Source organism: Schistocerca gregaria, chromosome 1 (genome assembly GCF_023897955.1).
Source record: "Schistocerca gregaria isolate iqSchGreg1 chromosome 1, iqSchGreg1.2, whole genome shotgun sequence".
In the NCBI taxonomy this organism is placed as follows: Eukaryota; Metazoa; Arthropoda; class Insecta; order Orthoptera; family Acrididae; genus Schistocerca; species Schistocerca gregaria.
In genome coordinates this window covers 232,562,450-232,582,746 of record NC_064920.1, presented here as the reverse complement: position 1 = coordinate 232,582,746, position 20,297 = coordinate 232,562,450, and the positions used below count along the sequence as shown (strand labels likewise).

The following is a 20,297-nucleotide window of genomic DNA, read 5'->3' as shown; positions in this document are numbered from 1 at the left end:
GCTCACCCACACCGAAGTGTAGGATGAAGCAGGGTGTCAGCAGTAAAACATGGACAACACTGGGAGCTAAAACAATGTGGCAGATGGAAGTGGCTGGCTGACCGCAAGGAAAAAAAGGGGAGGAGTCAGCCACTCTGCAATACACTAAAACCTCCAGCCTAAAAGTTTGGGCCAGAGTCCAGACACATCACAAAACTTAAAAACCCTAGACACACACGTCTCATCATTAGCTAAAACAGAAGGCCGATCCCCATCAACTTGTGCTTCTGCCCGTGCATCACGGTATAAAATGCAGTCTGTTAAAATGTGCCGGACAGAGATGTGCACACCACAAGCATCACACCACGGAGGATCCTCCCGCCGTAATAAAAAGCTATGTGTGAGAGGACAGTGCCCGATCCGAAGACGTGTGAGGGCTACCTCTTCCCGCCTGAGCAACCGGCAAGAGGAACGCCGCGGCCGAGTGGTTGACTTTACCAACTGCAGTTCATTGGCCGTCACCACCAGCCATTCGTCCTCCCACAACTACATGCACTTCCTGTGGAGTGACTGCAAGGGGATAGGACACTGGACCACATCCTGCTCTCTGCAGGCCTCCTTGGCAGCCCGATCGGCCTGTTCATTGCCCCATATTCCGACATGACCAGGCACCCAGCAGAAGGATACCTCTTTACCCCGCCGTTGGAGCAAGTACAGTTGGTCATGTGTCAGCTGGACCATCTACTAAGTCGGGTATAGGTTCTGCAGTGCTTGTAAGGCACTAAGAGAATCGGAGCCGAGAAGAAATCGATCGCCCCGAACATGATGCATCTGCTCCAGTGCCTTCAGGATCGCGTGGAGCTCCGCTGCGAAAACGGTATATTCAGCAGGGAGGTGAATCTGGGTAACATGATCAGGGAACACCACAGAACAGCCAAGGAAAGTCTCCTGTTTGGAGCCATCAGTGTACGTGACAGTGAAACCGTGATGCACATCTAAAATGTTAAAAAACAGAGATTGGAATGTAAAATCTGGTGTACGATCTTTCTTAAAATTAGTCAAATCTAAAATAAGTTTGGGTCTCCGGAGGAGCCAAGGTGGAGATCTTCTCCAACCGCGACGTAAAACACGAAGACCAGCCACAGACATTGCACCGAGGCAATCCTGTGCGCAAATCCCATAGGGCTGCGTCGCACGTTGCCAGTTATGAAATAACCGTGCCAGAGGAGGCTGAGCAACGGTATGGTATGGTATGCAGGTGTGTATGGTGTGGACAAAGTTTTATATGCCTGGCGTACCGTAAGTAGCCGTCGCCGCATATGAAGTGACGGTTCACCAGCCTCTGCACAGAGGCTTCGTATGGGGCTAGTTCAGAATGCCCCAGTGGCCAACCAAAGCCCTTCATGGTGCACAACGTCCAACATCTTTAAGTAAGAAGGCCTAGCAGACCCATACACCGTGCACCCATAATCGAGCCGAGATCGCACAAATGCCCTGTAAAACTGGAGCAGACAAGTCCTGTCAGCTCCCCATCTACTGTGGCTAAGACATTTTAAAATACTTAAAGCCTGAAGTGACCGCCGTTTCAGGTCTTTAAGGTGAGGTAACCACGTGAGCTTGGAGTCAAAAATGAGCCCCAGAAATCTCACCATGTCTTTAAAAGTAAGAATAGTGTCCCTCATCCTCAACTCAGTAAAGGTTAAAATCAAACGAGAACGGTTAAAAAGAAAACTTAGAACCACTCGTCTGCGCCCCATCACCCAAACGTCTAATAGTAAGTTGCAACTGACGCGTTGCCATTGCAAGGCTTGAAGACGAGCAAAACAAAGAGAAATCATCCACAAACAAGGAACACTGGACAGGAATTTTCACTATGGACATAATGCTATTAATAGTGATGGCAAAGAGAGTTACACTTAAAATGCTACCCTGAGGGACACCGTTCTCCTGCTCAAAGTGATCAGACAGGACGTCACCAATTCGGTACCTAAAATATCGTGGCGAGAGGAAAGACTGAGGAAGACAACCACGAAAAACTCATTCGTGAAGTTGCTCCAGGATGAGACGCCTCCAAGTGGTATCGTAGGCCTTCTCAATGTCGAAAAATACACCTATAAGGTGATGACAGCGTTAGGAAAGCTTGTTGTATAGCCGCCTCCAGGAGGGCAAGGTTATCGAAGGTTTTAAAAAAGGAATTAAAACTGCCTCACACCACGCGTCAGGAAAGTGACCCGATGCCCAAAGAGGATTAAAAAGTGCGAGGAGGATTTCTTTGTTGCGCAATGTGAGGTGCCATAGCATACTGTAATGGATCCTGTCGTGACCAGGGGATGTGTCACGAGCTCCAGACAATGCAGAATCCAGCTCCCACATAGAAAATTGGCAGTTGTAAACTTCATGAGAGGCGGACTGGAAGTCCAGACTACATCTCTCACCAACGGCCCTATGGCGCTGGAAACCTGGATCCTGACTGGTTGTTGCAGTAACTGTGGCAAAATACGCTGCCATAGTCTGGGCAATGTCTCGCGGATCCGTGTGGAGAGTGTTGTTATGCATTACAGCAGCTATGGGGCACCTCCCTCCTCTGCCAGAAATTCTCCTGTTGGTCTCCCACACAATGGAACTTTTGGTGGAATGACTAATGGTGTTCAGGAACTGTTGCCATGACCTCTTCTTGCTCTCACGAATAATGCGGCAACATCTTGCCCTCGCCACCCGAAATACTGCAAGATTCTCAGCAGTCGGCCGAGACTTGAACCGACGCAGAGCCGCACGCCTGGTCCTGATTGGAGAGTGGCATTCGGCACTCCACCAAGGCACAGGTGGCCTCTTCCGGGGGCCCGTGGACTGTGGAATGGATGCTGCAGCGGCATGGTGGACCGTTTCGGTAATATGATCCACCGACACCTCAACAGTCGCACAGTGTTCGAATTGGGCCAACTGGCTATAAAGTGTCCAGTCAGCTCCACTGAGCACCCATCATGGTGGTCTCTTTTGGGGGCCCACGCCATCTGGCAGGTGAATCCAGATTGCGAAATGATCACTGACATGCAAGTCAGCAACCACTTCCCAGTGGGCACTGGCGGCAAGAGCTGGAGAGCAAAGCGAGAGATCAATGGCAGAGAACGACCCAGTCGCTGTGCAGAAATGAGTACTCTGTCCTCCATTGAGCAAGTAGGCACAGGATGACAGGAGAAGCCTCTCAATTGCTCTAACTGTGGGGCAGGTGATTGCAGAGCCCCAAAGCACATTGTGGGAATTAAAATAACCACAAATAATGAATGGTTGGGGGAGCTGTGTAAGAAGGTCGGTGAGGCCCACTTCATCAAGTGCGTCATGTGGCGGCAAGTAAGGTGAACAGGCAGTCAACGGATGACGCACGTGCACGGACACAGCGACAGCCTGTAAAGTCGTCATAAGCGAGAGAGGCGAGGAGTGGTAGTCCGTCCTTACGAAAATACCTACACCTCCTCTAGCTCTCTCTCCACGCAGGTCGTCCTTTTTGTGGAGTGTATAGCCTCGCAGCTCAAGGGAGTATGAGCGATGGAAATAAGTCTCCTGGAGACAGAGACGCAGTGGTCTACCCTGAGAGAGTAGACGAAGTTCCTCCACATGCGTCCTGAACCCTTGCAAGTTCCACTGAAGTATGGGCGCCATCTATGTTGGGGGCAGCACCTTCAACCTGTCTCTCCGATGGGGCAGGGAGACCGCAGCAGGTGGAGGGGCAGGTGTGGGGCGAGATGATTTCCCCACACATACCTCATATTCCATCAACTCTGGGGAAGAGTCAGATGAAGCCGCACGTAAAACAACAGCCGCATGGTCAGACGGTTTACCATGGGATTTGACCCGGTGTTGCTGCTGTACAGGAGCTTTCTTGATTTGGTGGGCTTTGGGGGAGCTGATGTGGGAGTGGTAATTGGCGCACTGGGCTTGGGAACAGCCTCAGCTGTTGGAGGCGACAGGGGTTGGCCCAAGTTCGCCACTGTACCCTTGTCTGCCATTCGAGTAGGGGCTTTCGGCTCTGAAACACTGGCTGTGTTGCAAGTGCACTGACAGCTGAAGGTGTTAGTGCCAACACTCACCACCTCGGTCTGCACTGAGGCATCGACTTGTAGATCTTCTTGGCCTCACTATAGGGGATACACTTGGTTGTTTTGATTTCCTGGACTTTGCGTTCCTTTAAAAATATTCGGCAGTCCCTACTCCAAAGAGTGTGGTTCCCAGAGCAATTAATACATCTGACTGAAGACGAGCAACCAACTCCTTCATGAGCAGCCTTACCACAGTTGCCACAAGTCTTTTCACCTTTACACCCTAAGGTGGTATGCCCAAAACACTGGCATTTAAAACAGCGCATTGGTGATGGGAAATAAGGGTGCACACTAAAGCGAAGGAAGTCAGCTTTAATATGTTCTGGAAGTTTCGTGCTAGTGAAGGTCAGAATAAAAGAGTCGGATTTAACGAGATTGCCATCCATCAACGATACCTTCCGGAGCCCACTCACCTTGCAGTTCATCTTTGGGAATGTCGACTAGATCCCAGCATATCACAACACCTTTGCTATAATTCAAGGTGCTGTGCAGTTCTGTGTCTATGGCATACTCCCCAAGGCATTTAGCAGCTTGCAGGTTAGTGGCTTGCTGGGAAGTGGAAGTTTCCACGAGCAAGGTCCCATTACGCAAACGCTTCACTGATTTTAAGGAGCCACAGATGCCCTCCAGACCCTTTTGTATATAGAAGGGTGAAACCTTCTCAAAACTACCCTCCTTCCGTTTTACAATGAGAAACACATTCTGATTACCAGAATGCATTCTGTTACTAAAGACTTCACTTGTCGAAGATGTGCTGCAGTCAGGGGGACTGACTGCACGAGCCCTCTTCAGAGACTGGGTGTTAGAACCTTCCAGCAGCCCACCCTTTCCGCTGGGAGGAGGAAAAGAGGATTTCGAAGGATCCATCTCGGTCACACGAGCAGCTAGGGAAGTAGAAGTCCACCCAGACAGAGCCGCGCGTGCCTAGGTAAGCCTTATACAACTGGGGTGCGGCAGGTGCCCCAGAGGTTGCCCGCTTGCGACTGTTCCACCCCAACATCCACATATCTTATAGGCGCTCAGCACACCGTAAGATTGAGGGGTTTTTATAGAGGTTTACCTTCCTCGCAATCCAGCTGGTCAAGCCAAGATTACCATTCCCCGCAGCACACAACATTCCACTGCCGCACCATACAGTGGTCGCTGAAGCATGTCCGGGGGTTACGGTGACAGGAGACTGCCAGTGCTGACCAGTCCCCAGCTCAGGACCCCTGGGTCGCCAAGCCCGTACTCAGCAAATGAATGCTGAGCCCCTGGGGGCGATACAAAATGGAATGATCTCACAGATGATTGTGACTTGTGGCAGTTCACTGCTAGGACACTAGGAAAATTGAGTCAGTCTGCAAATGAGACATTGTACAACATTTGTGCCTCATATCTTGGAATAATGCTTAAATGTATGGGATCCAAACCATACAGGACTAGCAGGGGATACTGAAAGAAGGGTGGCACATTATGGTCACAGGTTCATCTGACTCACAGTAATGTGTCATGGAAATGTTGAAAAACCTGAAATGGCACAGAGATGAAACATCCAACAAAGCCTACTTAAGAATTTTCAAGAACCAGTTTTAAGTGATGAGTCTGTATTCTATATATTCCTCAGCTCTCTAATTATCATTCCTGTAGGGACTGTGAAGACCAGATTAGACTAAGTACTCATATAGAGCCATTTATGTATTCTTCACTCTCGCAGAGCCATTTGTGCATTCTTCCCCTCTCCTTACGTAATTAGAAAGGGAAGAAACCCTAACTTGTGGTACTTTGCTAACTACCCTTTGCCATGCAGAGTCTTTTTCCATTCTTCCCAGGGATACACCATTATGACAGCTACTCGACTACCTTTGGTCCTTCCTGAGTTTTCAAGAAGGCAGTTAAAATAATTCTTTCAGTGGGTCAGGGAACTGTCTTGCTTCATATAAGAAATACGGTGTATCAAGGAGCATATCATTAGTATGTATTTCTATGTAGAAAAGTTTATGATCATATTAGTAAGATGACACCAGTAAAATTATTACAATCAGCAGTGATATACAAGTGTCCTCTGATTGAAGAAGAGCTACTCAACATAGTATTTGCATAGCCTTTTTGAAGTACTTACTTGCTAAATTTTTATGTTTTTTTGGTTTATTTATCTTGTACTTAACATTGTTACCAAATCTGCAAGTTGGTAAAGTATCATTTTTAACTGATGTGTTACAGTCGTCGTCATCCACTGACACCAATTCAACTTTCACGCCTAAGCGAGAAAATATTTGACCAGGAACCTGTACATGAACAAAAATCAAAATTCTATTACATTATGTATCAGATGTTCATCTTTCAGATAAGGTGCAAAATTTTAATTTCTTTAGGTCATTCAACTACAAATGGCACAGAAGTGTAATCTTTCACATTTAAATACAATAACATTTGTACTGCCTTAAAGTATTAGAAATTATGGCAGATGTCAGCTCCTGCACCGTAAACCCCATTTTCCCCATTCTTGGAATCCTGTGGCCAGATGTATAATGAATAATCTATATACAATGACTATGCTGCTGAATTCTAACCTGTAGATTTGAGTTTAATACTAAACTGTATAGTGAGGCCATGTTACTTTTGCAATAAATCTTCACTTACCCGAGGATTTCTACTAGCCCTCGTCTGTTTACCTACTTGACCCTCTGCTGCCTTTAGAATTTCACCATTCAAAGTTGCCCATTCTTCATCTACTGTATTTGTTTCCCCTGTTCCTGTGGGATGAGGATACTATCGCTAAAAGCTTCTAAAAACCACAAATTAAATTTACAATTGAAAAGATAGCAACAATTTTGTGCAGCATTCACAAATATTCAGAAATACAGACTTTATCATGATACACATAAGTGGTAACATGATAATAGCAAACAGTAAAATATTAGGATCTAGAATTTCGAATATGACCTATCACACACATGCAATCTAACACAAAAGGAAATTTGTTGTTGGCTTATATATGTAAATAAATGTGTGGATGTTTTACATAGATAACTTTCTAACATATTCTACACTAGTGTGCCAAAGATGAACACTAAATGCCAGTTTTTCTCACCAAAATCACATAAATTGTGGGTGACCAACAAAGCAAGGTTTCTGCTTGAGGTGGCTAACAATGCATCTGTTATATTCAAACTGTATGTTTTGGGCACTGTGTATGTTTGATGTTGTTTAATAAGTTATTACCTTCCTCCATAATCCTTCCAACATCTTGTTCCCAAAATATGGTCTCATTTTATGATCTTGCTTAACTTTTGGGTGTTAGTACCTTTGTATATGACAAAACTAGTGACAAATATGATAATGAAAGTAGATAATTGGCCAGTTAACAGGAGTGGCCTGGTACAATTGATTGTTGTAAACTTCCATAAAATCCCTGCTGCAATATAATTTCAAAACACTGAAATTCAATCCTCAATTTTAAAACAAATCATGAATTAAAATGAAGTCTGTAAAAACCTAACAGAATTAACTACATAAACTAAAATATGTGCTATGTAATGGGATTTTAAGCAAATAAAATAAGAGAAATATACCGCAGGATGAACCTTCTTTACCTGCTCTTCTACCTCTGCCTCCATTCCACCCTTGCTTTCCTAGCCAGCTCTTCTTTTTTGGTTCCTTTGCTACTTCCTTTGATCATCCTAAGGTCGCTTTATTTCTTTTTTTTTTTTTTTTCTTTTGATATTCCGTTTTTTCAGTGTTCCCCCTCTATCTATATGATCCTCCTATCCCCATCCCATCTTCCTCTATCTAATACAATGCTATATATGCTTACATCTGGGAACAATCCCTGTATTCACACATGCTTGCCCCATTTGCCTTCTTCATTTCCACACATCAGCAGTAATCACTTTCATATTTATACCACTTATTACTTTACCTTTAAGAAGAGGGATTACCTGACCTCTCAGTCATTTACTTTTCTATTATGACAACAGGAAAATCTGAAATGCTTTAAATGCGAACATTTTAGGTTAGGCTTTATGGTGACTTTTATTGACATTAAATGAAACAACAAGTTTACTGATAACAGTAAACTTATTGTTTCATTTAATATCAATAACAGTCACGGTAAAGCCTAACCTAAAATGTTCGCATTTAAAGTATTTCAGATTTTCCTGTTGTTATAATAGAAAAGTAAATGGTAACAGTAAACGTGTTGTTTCAGTTAATGTCAATAACAGTCACGGTAAAACCTAACCTAAAACGTATGCATTTAAAGTTAATCTGCCCAGTCAGGCAACCAAGGCTATTTTCGAACAGTGACTGGTAATAGTAAACTTGATGTTTCATTTAATTTAAATCTGAAATGTTTTTGAGGTTATGGAGACTAACTGCCTGTGTTAATTTTGAATAAACATTGATCCAAACTCTTCTGCTTTCTTCATAATCTTGCTTTATGCCATTTTATAACAGGCAAACTATGAAACAAATCCTAATAACATCTTAAAGACTCCAGTTACAAACTTTCAATTTACAAGCAACAGGACAGAAATAACTGTCAACTTAAATAGTTAAAGATGATTACTCATTCGTAAACTGTATCTCTACATTATTTTATATTGGAGACCACAATATAGATAATGATTTGTACAAGAAACCAAGTACATGTTACATGAACAAACAAGTAAAAGAATGTGTTTCACTTGGCCAAGTGTCATAGGTGAAGAAGCAACAGCAATTTGCTGACTAATTATATTTATTAGTTTTGTCATTCTGTATCCAGCAGTTGTAGGATAGTAAAACACTTTGTTTCATGTGCTTGCTCCTGTGGCTGATAACAATTCCTGTAAGTCTTGTTACATTGTTTCCTATTCAAATTATATACTATTCAGTGGCTGTTACCTCTCCCAGGAGTTTGTGATGGGAAATTTATGAATGCTTTGTATACTGTACACAAAATATATTATGCAGTTTACAACTAAACTCCTATTAAGTGGGGGAGATCCTGAGTTGTTGATAACTGTCTACAGCACACTTTAGCACACACCAAGCAGAGTACACTACTTCTTGTCTTTGTGTGTGCTCTACAGTTCAATTGCCAAACTCTCAACATACTGTCAATGTACAATGAAAAGTGAAGAATGGTATCAGTTATCTGCAAGTTGACTAGAACAATCCTAACAGTATGTCAGATGTTCACCACGTGGCAGCAAGTTACAAATTTATAAATACTGGCATACTAGCAGTGTACAGATAGTCACTGCACTAGCAATTCCCAACAGGGGGTTAGTTAGTTAATTAATTAGTTAGTTAGTTAGCTACATGTTCCACTGATCAACCTCACAGTAATCGTTATGATGCGGAACATGTCAAGTCCAGCTATAGATTTATTTATTCCCATTCAAGAATTCATCTATAGTATAGGAGGAGTTGTCAAGAAAATATGGTTTCAATTTATTTTTGAAACTATTACTGCAGTCTATCAGACATCTTATTTCATCTGGTAATTCATCGAAAAGTTTTAAAGCAGCATATTTTACCCCTTTCTGTGCCAAAGACAGGTTAAGTAGAGGATAAAGTACATATTTCTTCTTCTGGTATTATAATCATGAATATCACTGTTGTTTTTAAAATGGTCCATGTTGTTGAGAGCAAATTTCGTTATTGAGTAAATGTACTGTGAGGTGGTTGTAAGAACTCCTAACTTTTTAACAGATGCCTACAAGATGTGCGACAATGACCCCAAACATTATTCTAACCACTTTCTTTTGAGCAATGAATACTTTTTGCCTATGTGTTGGGTTATCCCAAAATATTACTCTGTAGGACATTAGAGAGTGAAATTATGTGAACTGTATTAGTTTACTAATTTCCATATCCTCAAAATTTGGCAATTACTCTGATTGTAAAAGTTGGTGAACCTAGTCACTTTAGAGATCCACAATATAAATTTTCCAATTAATATTCTCATCTATATGTACACCGAAAAACTTAGTATGCTCTACCGTGGCTACTGACTTCTGTTGATGTGTTATACTTACTGAAGGAACTGTACTCCTTGCAGCAGAAAATTGGATGCATTGTGTTTTTTCAGAGTTCAGAGCTAACCCACTCACAGAAAACCAATTAATAACTTTTCCAAAGACGTTATTTGTATCATTTTCTATTGGACTTTCTTTTGCTGGATTAATAATGATGCTTGTATCATCAGCAAACAGTGTCAGTTTAGCTTAGAAGGGAGGTCATTCAGATACATCAAGAACAGACGGGCACCCATGATCGAACCCGGAGGAACACCTCATGTATTTTCACCCCAATAGGTGAAGTGGCAAACTTCCTTAAATCACTTAAACCATGTAAAGAAACATTTTGTTTCCTGTTCTGTAGATACGACTTAAACCACTCACATGCTGTTCCATTTATACCACAGAATTGTAATTTCTGTAACGTAATGTCATGGTTCACACAATCAAATTTTTTGGATAAGTCACAGAAAATTCCTATTGTTGATATTTTACTATTTAAATTGGGCAGTGAAACTGTATATTGTTTTCTCAGTGGAACAACATTTTTGAAATTTGAAATGTGGTTTACTAAGTATCCCATTACTGATGAAATGGCTAACCACTCTGGCTGTATTACTTTCTCGACGATTTTGAAAGTGCTGTAAGCATGGGTACCGGATGCTAATTATTGCCATCTGTGGTGTCCCCTTTCTTGTACAGAGGCTTGACAATGGTATATTTTAACTTGTCTGGGCAAATACCTTGATTTAGTGATGCATTACATATGCAACTCAGAATATCAGCTGCAACCGCTCCACACTGTTTGGTCATTTATTTTTTGAAGATTTAATGATTTTCCTTATTTCACAAGATGTTGTTAGGTGAAAATTAATCTGACTAAAATTTCTCAAAACTAACTCCTCCATGTACTGCTTGGGTTTTTCTTTTGGACTATTCTCACCAAGTTTTCACCTACACTTAAGAAATGGTTGTTAAATACATTAGCTACTTGTGTATTGTTGGTTAAGAGGGTCTCATTCTCTTTAATACTAATACTACCTACCCTAGTGGTTACTTTTCTTGTCTTCCTTCTAACAACATTCCATATTGATTTGATTTTTTTGCCAGAGCTTTTAATTTTATCTCTAACATACATATTTCTTGATTTTCTGCCAACTTTTCTCAATACGTTACAACAATTTTTATATGTAAAATTATTTCCAGGTCTTTATTAAGCCGTGTTGTCTCATGCAGTTTTCTTTTTCCTTCTGAAGACACTTTAATACCTGTAGTAATCCAAGGTTTCTTTGAAAACTGTTTGGTGATACATTTAGTAATTTTTTTGGATGTTCAAAAAAGGATATAAATTTATCATGAAATACGTTGGATTTATCATTAGCTTTTGGCTCATTATATAAATCTTCCCAATTAACATTACTTAAACTTTCTATGAAGTGGCTACCCTTTTACTTAATGATTTCTGAACTGTACATTCTGCTAGGTTTTGTAAGTTAATCGCCGACCGGAGTGGCTGAGGGGTTCTAAGCGCTACAGTCTGGAACCGCGCGACCGCTATGGTCGCAGGTTCGAATCCTGCCTCGGGCATGGATGTGTGTGATGTCCTTAGGTGAGTTAGGTTTAAGTAGTTCTAATTTCTAGGTGAATGATGACCTCAGAAGTTAAGTCCCCTAGTGCTCAGAGCCATTTGAACCATTTTTGTAAGTTAATCAATCGTGCATCATGGTCTTATAATCCATTTATCACAGGGAAAACAAGTGTTACATTTTACATCATCTTGCTGAAGGAATAGATTATCTATTAAAGTGCTACTGTCTTGAGCTATAGTGATCACTGATTCTAAGTTATATGTTAATAACACATCTAGTTCACTTTTCCTATCAGAATTACTTAGAAAATTTACATTGAAATCACCACAGATTATTAATTTCTTCTTTTTGTCTGTCTGGCAGAGAGTGTAATAGGGAGTCAAACTTTTTTATGAATACCTCTCAATCACCTAATGGGGACCTGCACACTGTTGCTAATATCAACACCACATTATCTAGCTGTAGTTCACATGCAAAAACTTCAAAGAGCTGATCAACACAAAATTTGCTTACTTCTACAGTTCTGTATTTATACCCTTGTTGTGTGTAAATCGCAACTCCTCTTTTATCCATGCTAAATCCGCAAGTGTAAGATACTAAATTATACCCATTGATTCTGACACTATTCATCCCCACCATTGCATGGTGTTCACACAGACAAATTATATCAAACTCATTCTAAACACACTAACAGCTCATCTACTTTATTTTTTATTCTCCTGACATTTTGATGAATGAGTTGATACTAGCATTAGCTTTATCCCCATTTACTGTACATGAAGCTTCTTTTATTCTATTTTTCTTCATTGTTGTCTGCCTGGACTTTGGCTTTACCCTAAAAAGACCTGTCTGCCTGGTCCTATTACCCACAGGGATCATCCCATGTGTGACTGGGGGCCCCATTACAGTATCTGCAAACAGAAGTGAACTTATATTTTCCCTTCCTATTTACGTGCAGGCCAAGTGTAGTGTATCCCCATCTGTCAATAGCATTAACTGGAACAACACTTACTTGACATTTTGTTGGTGCCGGGAGCATACTGCTCAGCTCAACTTTAACATTCCTTACAACAGTGTTTACCCAGGGCTGATTCATGGTGCTGAAAGACCTCCACAAAGCCTACATCTATGTGTCCAGTTTCTGCTCCTATTTTATCCAGGCCACTCCTAATACTATGTCTTGGATTCATAGCCAGGTTGTTTTTGGGTCTCCCAACTATAATTATCTAATCTTCCTTTTCAAAGTCTCTGCTACCTGACCTAAGTTTTCTGTTACCTGGCTAAGGCTAGCACTTGGTGTCGCAAAACTTGTGACCTTGAACTGTGCACCCAATTTCTTCTGAAGCTGCTGGCTTACAACCCTTCCCATGACTGCTACCTAGAAGCAGAATTCTTCTTTTCCTATTCTGAATTGATCCCAATCTGTCTTTTTTCTTTAAGATAATATTCAGTTTCAACCTACATTCAATTACATCTGGATGTTGCCCTTCCTCTAATACTTAAAATAGAAAGCCAAACTAACTGAATTTCAAAAGTGTTTTCAACCGTTTCCCTTTTTTCCCCTATGCTTGCTCTTTTTCCCAGCATCCCGTCTTTTTTTCTCCCTTAACCTACATAATTCCAAATTTTCATTTTCTTAGTCGGCCTTAAGTGCATAAATTTTTTTCTCTTGTTTAGTGATTTTTCTATCTTTTCTACATAAACTACATTGCCATGGAAGAGCCTCTTTAGCTACCCATGTGTCCTCACCACTACATTCGCCCCAATGAAACCATAACCCACAGTCTTCACAGTATACCCCTTCCTTCAGATTTCTACGGCAACTACCACATTTGTCACACATGGTTTGATAGAAAAATTTACACAAAAATGAATACTTGTTTTTGTTTTCTGTAGTTGAGGTACGAAAACAAATGAAATTCATTGCTGAATGAAGTTTAAGCATGTTAATAACACATTGGTCACAGCAAAAGTCTACAACAGGGGTGGTAAATTCACAAATGATACATCTCATTTGATTTCAATAATCATAATACCAACATTATAGACTTATCAGCTCACCAGTTAATGTTGCTTCACTAGCATGAACACATGTATAATTTACCCTCATAGTGAGAGAGAGAGAGAGAGAGAGAGAGAGAGAGAGAGAGAGAGAGAGAGAAGTAGTAACATCTCTCATACTTCAAGTCAATGCCCCTTCATAAGAACTGTATGGCCTATTAATATATATTAGTTCTAGTTATTAATCCAACATACTACCTTTTCAACATTTATTAGAAATGTCAAATTGAAAAAAAAGCTTACTCTCTCATGTTGCGAATTATTTTCAGCGTCATTGCTAGAGTTATTGAAGGTATGAGAGGAAGAACCTTCATATAAACAGCTATCAGATGTGTGTGCCAATGGTTTAGAGAACTGCTGAGTATCTGAAAGAAAGAAAAATTATCATTGATTCAAATTTTATGGACTGAAGTCTCAAAGATCATAAATTTTTTTGTGTTAACACACTCAATGTAATTAAACACAAACTTCAAAACTAGTAGAACTTACTCTAATCATCACCAAATCAAAAGTGAAGTTTGGAGGATAAATTTCCAACCAATTCTCAGAAAAAACAGGCTTAAGACAAGATGACTGTATATCATCATTACTGTTCAACTGTGGACTGGAGTTTATAATGAGAGACTGGCACAAGGATACCCAAGAAACATAAGAATTGGAAGTGTAAAAAGTGATAAGTTTAAACTGCTTGCAATTTGCTGATGACCTTGCTCTCCTACCAAACAATGTTCAAGAAGCCAGACAAGAAGATAAATCACAATGATTACGAAAATAAGATGTCAACTGAACTGAGTAAAAACCCTAAGAGATTTTGGTCAAAACCATCTATTCATTCTCTCAGCGACCACTCCAGCACCGAAATGGAAGATAACAGAGAGAAGGCCAAAATATTGAATTCAATATTCCAAAGTTGTTTCACCGTGGAAGATCGTAACACTGTCCCTCCTTTCAATCGTCATGCATCATCGTAATGGCAGATAATGAAATATCCGATTGCGGAATTGAAAAGCAGCTACAATTCCTTAGCAGTGGAAATGCTTCAGGACCAGATGAGATACCTATAAGATTCTATGAAGATTATGCGAAAGAACTTGCTCCCCTTCTAGCAGTAATTTATTGTATATTGCTTGAGCAACGAAAGGTACCTAATGACTGGAGAAAAAATGCAGGTCATTCCCGTTTTTAAGAAAGGCGGTACGACAAATCCACACAATTATAGACCTATATCGTTGACGTCAATCTGTTGCAGAATTATGGAACATGTTTTATGATCAAGAATCATGATGTTCTTGGGAAATGAACAGCTCCTCTGTAAAAATCAACATGGATTCCACAAACAGAGATCCTGCGAAACTCAGCTCGCTCGCTCCTCATTAGCTATTCCATCTACTCATCTGATTTTCAGTGGTCTCCCACAGCATCAGTTTCAAAAGCTTTCATTTTCTTCTTGTCTGAACTGTTTATCATCCATCTTCCAGTTCTGTACAAAGCTACAGTCCAGACATATACCTTCAGAAGAGACTTCCTAACATTTAGGTCCATATTAGTGTTAACAAATTTCTCTTTACAAATTTCTATTTTTTAGAAATGGTTTCCTCAATATTTGTATTCTGTATTTTATATCATCTATGCTTCAGCCAGCATCAGTTATTTTTCGGCCCTAATAATGAAACTGGTTGACTACCTTTAGTGTGTCATTTCTTAATCTTATTCTCTGTATCGCCTGATTTGATTCAACTACATGCCATTATCCTGTTTTACTTTTGTTAATGTTCTTGTTATAACTGTCATTTAAGACATTATCTATATCATTCAGCTGCTCTTCAAAGTGTTTTTCCATCTCCGACAGTATTACAATATTGCCAGCAAAGCATAGAATTTCCATCCCCCCCCCCCCCCCCCCCCCCCCAATGAAGATTAATCTCCTTTCCAAGTTTCTCCTTGATATTCTTTACATCTTGCCCAGTGTACAGATGGAATAACTTTGGGGTAATCTACAACTCTGCCTCGGTCCCTATGACAAAGCAAGCTGGGATATTTTTACTTCCCCTCTTGCCCTTTTGCCATCTGCCTCCTTAAATTTGTTTTTTAAATTTTAACTAATTACCATTAACATATGTGAATATAATCTTGCATTTTCATAAAAGAGAAAGGCTGGCCCTTAGTATTAAAGAATATAACACCAGAACTAATTTTGTGCTGAGTTTTATGTATGTAATTGATTTTCCAATTTATTTTGACTATTCCTAGTTAATATCTTTCATTGATATACAACAGGAAACTATTTTAGCAGTATGTGGTTGGCACTTGCTAACTATTAATGAGGCTTATCAGAAATTAGAACAGTAGTGCACTGGCCAAATAACTGTATATTATTGGGGGGTGGGGTTGTGAAAAGTGAAAGTAAAAGACTGTGAAACACAACTGTGCATTTGTCGGCTACATTATTTACAGTAGTCAGTGTCAGAATCCACAACCCATTTTTCACCCAGTGTAGCTATGCAGCACATCAACACGAGGACAACCAACGAAGAAAATAAAGCAGCCGAGCACTGCTTCGACCCTTCTCAGTTATTACATCCATTTTGTGTTCTGTGACTATTATAACTTTTGTCTGTTGTCTGTACCACCTGAGACAACTTTTTGCTGTATGTATTTTATGTTTGATACCTTCAGAATGTAAGAGAGAATAGTCCATTCAATATTGCCAAAAGCTTTCTACAAATGCTATAAAAATCGGCATGCCTTTTTTAAGCTTCAAATCCAATTGATTTTCCCCAAGGTCAAATTCTACTTGCTTTTCCATTCTTCTGTAAACAATTTGCAACACCCCTGATGAACCATGGACCTTGCTGAGATAGGGTGTTTGTGTACCTCAGTGATGCAGATAGCCATACTGTAGGTGCAATCACAATGTAGGGATATCTGTGGAGAGGCTGGCAGACAAACATCTGGTTTCTAAGCAGTAGCAGCAGCCTTTTCAGTAATTGGAAAGGCACAGTCTGGATGAGTGACTGATCTGGCTGCGTAACATCAACCAATGTGGCCCTGTTTGCTGATGCTGTGAATGGCTGAAAAAAAAGGGGGAACTACAGCTGTTACTTTTCCTGAGGGCCTTCAGCTGTTCTATGTGGTTAAATGGTCATGGTATCCTCTTGGGTAAGATATTCCAGAGCTAAAAAAATCCCGTGTTTAGATCTCCTGGGTGGGGACTCTCAGGAGGATGTTTTCATCAGGAAAAACAAAACTGGCACTCTATGGGTCAGAGTGTGGAATGTTAGATCCCTTAATTGGAGAGGTGGGTTAGAAAATTTAATAAGGGAATTAAACAGGTTAATGTTGGGTATAGGGGGGTTAGTGAAGTTTGATGGCAGGGCTTTTGGTCAGGGAATACAGCATTATAAATACAAAACAGGCTTAATGCAGGAGTAGGTCCGATAAGGAATAAGAAAATAGAAATGCATGTAAGCTACTATGAACAGCACAGTGAGTGCATTGTTGTAGCCAATATAGACATGAGACAACACCCACCACAGTAGTACAAGCCTATGTGCCAATTAGCTCTACAGATGATGAAAAGATGGAAGAAATGTATGATGCAGTGAAGGAAATTATTCAGATAGTTAAGGGAGAGGAAAATTTTTGTTGAGTAACTGGCATTCAATAGGAAATGGAAGAAAAGTAAAAATGGTAGGAGAATATGGAATGTGGTAAAGGAATGGAATAAGACATTGCACAATAGAATTGCGCACAGATCATAATTTAATCATCACCAACACTTGGTTTAGGAATCCTGACAGACATTTGCATATGTGGAAAAGACGAGGACAGCAGAAGGTTTCTGAGAGATTATATAATCATAATACAGAGATTTCAGAACCAGATTTTAAGCTGTAAGACATTTCCAGGGACATATGTGGACTTCAACAGTAATTTATTGGTTATGGACTGTGGATTAAAACTGAAGAAACTGCAAAAGAAGGTAGGAAATTAAGGAGACGGAACCTGGGTAAGTTGAAAGAAACAGAGGGTGTTGAGAGTTTCAAAGGGAGCATTAGACGACAATTGATTGAAACAGGGGAAAGGAATATAGTACAAGACGAATGGGTGACTTATGAGACTTGAGGAAAGAAGAAAGTATAAAAATGCAATGTATGAAACTGGGAAAAGAAAATACAGACATCTAAAGAATAGACTGACAGAAAGTGCAAATGGCTAAACAGGAATGGCTAGAGGACAAATGCAATGCTGTAGAAGTGTGTATAACTAGGGTAAAGATAGATACTACCTATAGGAAAATTATAGATACTTATGGAGATAAGAAAAGCAGCTGTATGACAGTCAAGAGCTCAGATGGAAAACCAGCACTAAACATTGAAGGGAAAGCTGAAATGTACAGACAAATTAACTTGAAGGCAATATTATGGAAAGGAAAGAGGAAATAGATAATGATGAGACGGGAAATAGGATACTGCAAGAAGAATTTGACAGAGCACTGAAATACTCAAGTGGAAACAAGGCTCCTGGAATATTACTGAACTATCAGTTTATAAGTCATGGATGCAAAATATGGACTCAAATTATTTGCAGAAGAGTGGAAAAACTGGTAGAAGCTGACCTCGGGAAAGATCAGTTTGGTTTCTGGAGAAATGTAAGAACATGCGAGACAATACTGACGCTACGACTTCTCTCAGGAAATGGCTTAAGAAAAAGTATATCCACATTTATAGCATTTGTAGACTTAGAGAAAGCTTTTGGCAATATTGATTGAAATACACTCTTTGAAATTCTTAAGGAAGCAAGGGTAGAATACAGGAAAGAAAAGGTTATTCACAACTTCTACAGAAATTAGACAGCGGTTACAAGAGTCAAGAGGCATGAAAGGGAAACAGTGGTCAAAAAGGGAGTGAGATATGCTCACTGAGCAAGTTGTGAAGGAAAACAAGGAGAAATTTGTCAGAGAAATTTAAGTTCAGGGAGAAGCAGTGAAAAGTTTGAGATTTGCTGATGCCATCGTAATTCTGTCAGAGACAGAAAACGGGATTGATGACCTTGCCATTTGGTCACATACCCCCCAACCCCCCCCCCCCTTCCCACCCCTGCTCCCTCCCTCAATCAATAAATCAATCAAAGACAGAAGGACTTACAAGAGTGACTGAATTGAATAAAGAATGTTAAAAGGAGAATATAAGAAAATACCAATAAAAGCAAACCAATTGTAATGGAATATAGTCAGATTTAAGTTAGGTGATGTTGAAGTAATTAGATTAGAAAATGAAGATTTGCTGCTTGAGCAGTAAAATTACTGCTGATGGATGAAGTAAGGAGGATATAAAATGTTGATTGACAATGGCTGGGAAAGCATTTCTGAAGGGAAACTTGTTAACATCGAATATAAATTTAAGTGCTAGAAAGTCTTTGCTGAAGGTATCTGTCTGGAGTGTAGCAATGTATGGAAATGAAACTTGGACTATAAACAGTTTAGGCAAGAAGAGAAAAAAGCTTTGGAAATGTGGTGTTACAGAATAATGCTGAAGACTAGGTGGGTAAATCACATAATTAATGAGGAAGTACTGAATATAATTGGGGGAGAAAAGAAAATTTTGGAATAACCTCTGTTCTGGGAACAATGGTGGACATTGTGAACTTCTCTGAAATATCCTTGAACAAGATCTATCTTCTCAGTCTCCGCCACTGAAATAATAAAAAGTATGACCTCAGAGCCCAACAACAGGCATCATTCATTCCAAAATCTGTTGCTGCTTTCATGCTGTTCCGTTACTGAGTTCTGTAAGATCTTCTTTGACATGTTTGATGTGATTCCCCCCACCCAACCTCATTTCAGTGGCAACATTTGGTGGACTCATGGTGAAACCTGTTGCCATTTCCCTAAGAGGGACCATTATTTGCCATACATGTGAACAGTCGATAGTTAACAACAAATCCTTATCCTTTTTTGCACCTGCCACCACTTTGCCCCTCACACTCAAACGCACACGTATTTCCTCTCAGGTAAACTGTGTTGCACTGGCACACCTTCAGTTTCAGAGGAACGTAGCACCTCAAACTTGTTTATTAAGGGAATGCACACTGATCATCCAGAACATTATGCCCACTTACCCAGTAGCTGACAAGTCCACCTGTGGCATGGATAACACCAGTGACACATCATGGCATGGAAGCAGTAAGGCCTTGGTAGGTCACTGGAGGGAGTTGGCACCACATCTGCTCACACAAGTCACCTAATTTCCGCAAATTCCAGGGAGATGTGTTCGATTGGGATCAGATCTGATGAGTTGGGGGGCCAGCGCGTCAACTGGAACTTGCCACTTTTCTTTCTTGAACCACTTCATCTGACTGATGGCCTTGCAACATGGTGCATTATCTTGTCAACAAATGTCACTGCAATTGGGAAACATTATCATCATGGAGAGGTATGCATGGTCTCGACCAGTGTATGATATTCCTTGGCTGTCATGGTGTCTTGCACGAGCTCCACTGGACCCACGGATGCCCACATGGTTGTTCCCCACAGCACAATGGAGCCACCGACAGCTTGTCTCTGTTCCACAGTACAAGTGCCAAGG

The 20,297-nt window shown here is 40.5% G+C and overlaps 1 protein-coding gene across 4 annotated transcripts in view; it reads right to left on the bottom strand.

Moving 5' to 3' along the window:
* LOC126338486 (uncharacterized) overlaps positions 1-20,297 on the bottom strand; it is a 179,534-nt gene that overhangs the window by 46,381 nt on the left and 112,856 nt on the right. For all 4 annotated transcript variants that reach the window (XM_050001557.1, XM_050001559.1, XM_050001558.1 and 1 more), the window contains exons 5-6: positions 13,954-14,075; positions 6,175-6,340 (exon numbers count right to left, since the gene is read on the bottom strand). In XM_050001557.1, the coding sequence (XP_049857514.1) occupies positions 6,175-6,340; positions 13,954-14,075 (288 nt within the window). The remainder of the gene's footprint in view (positions 1-6,174; positions 6,341-13,953; positions 14,076-20,297) is intronic.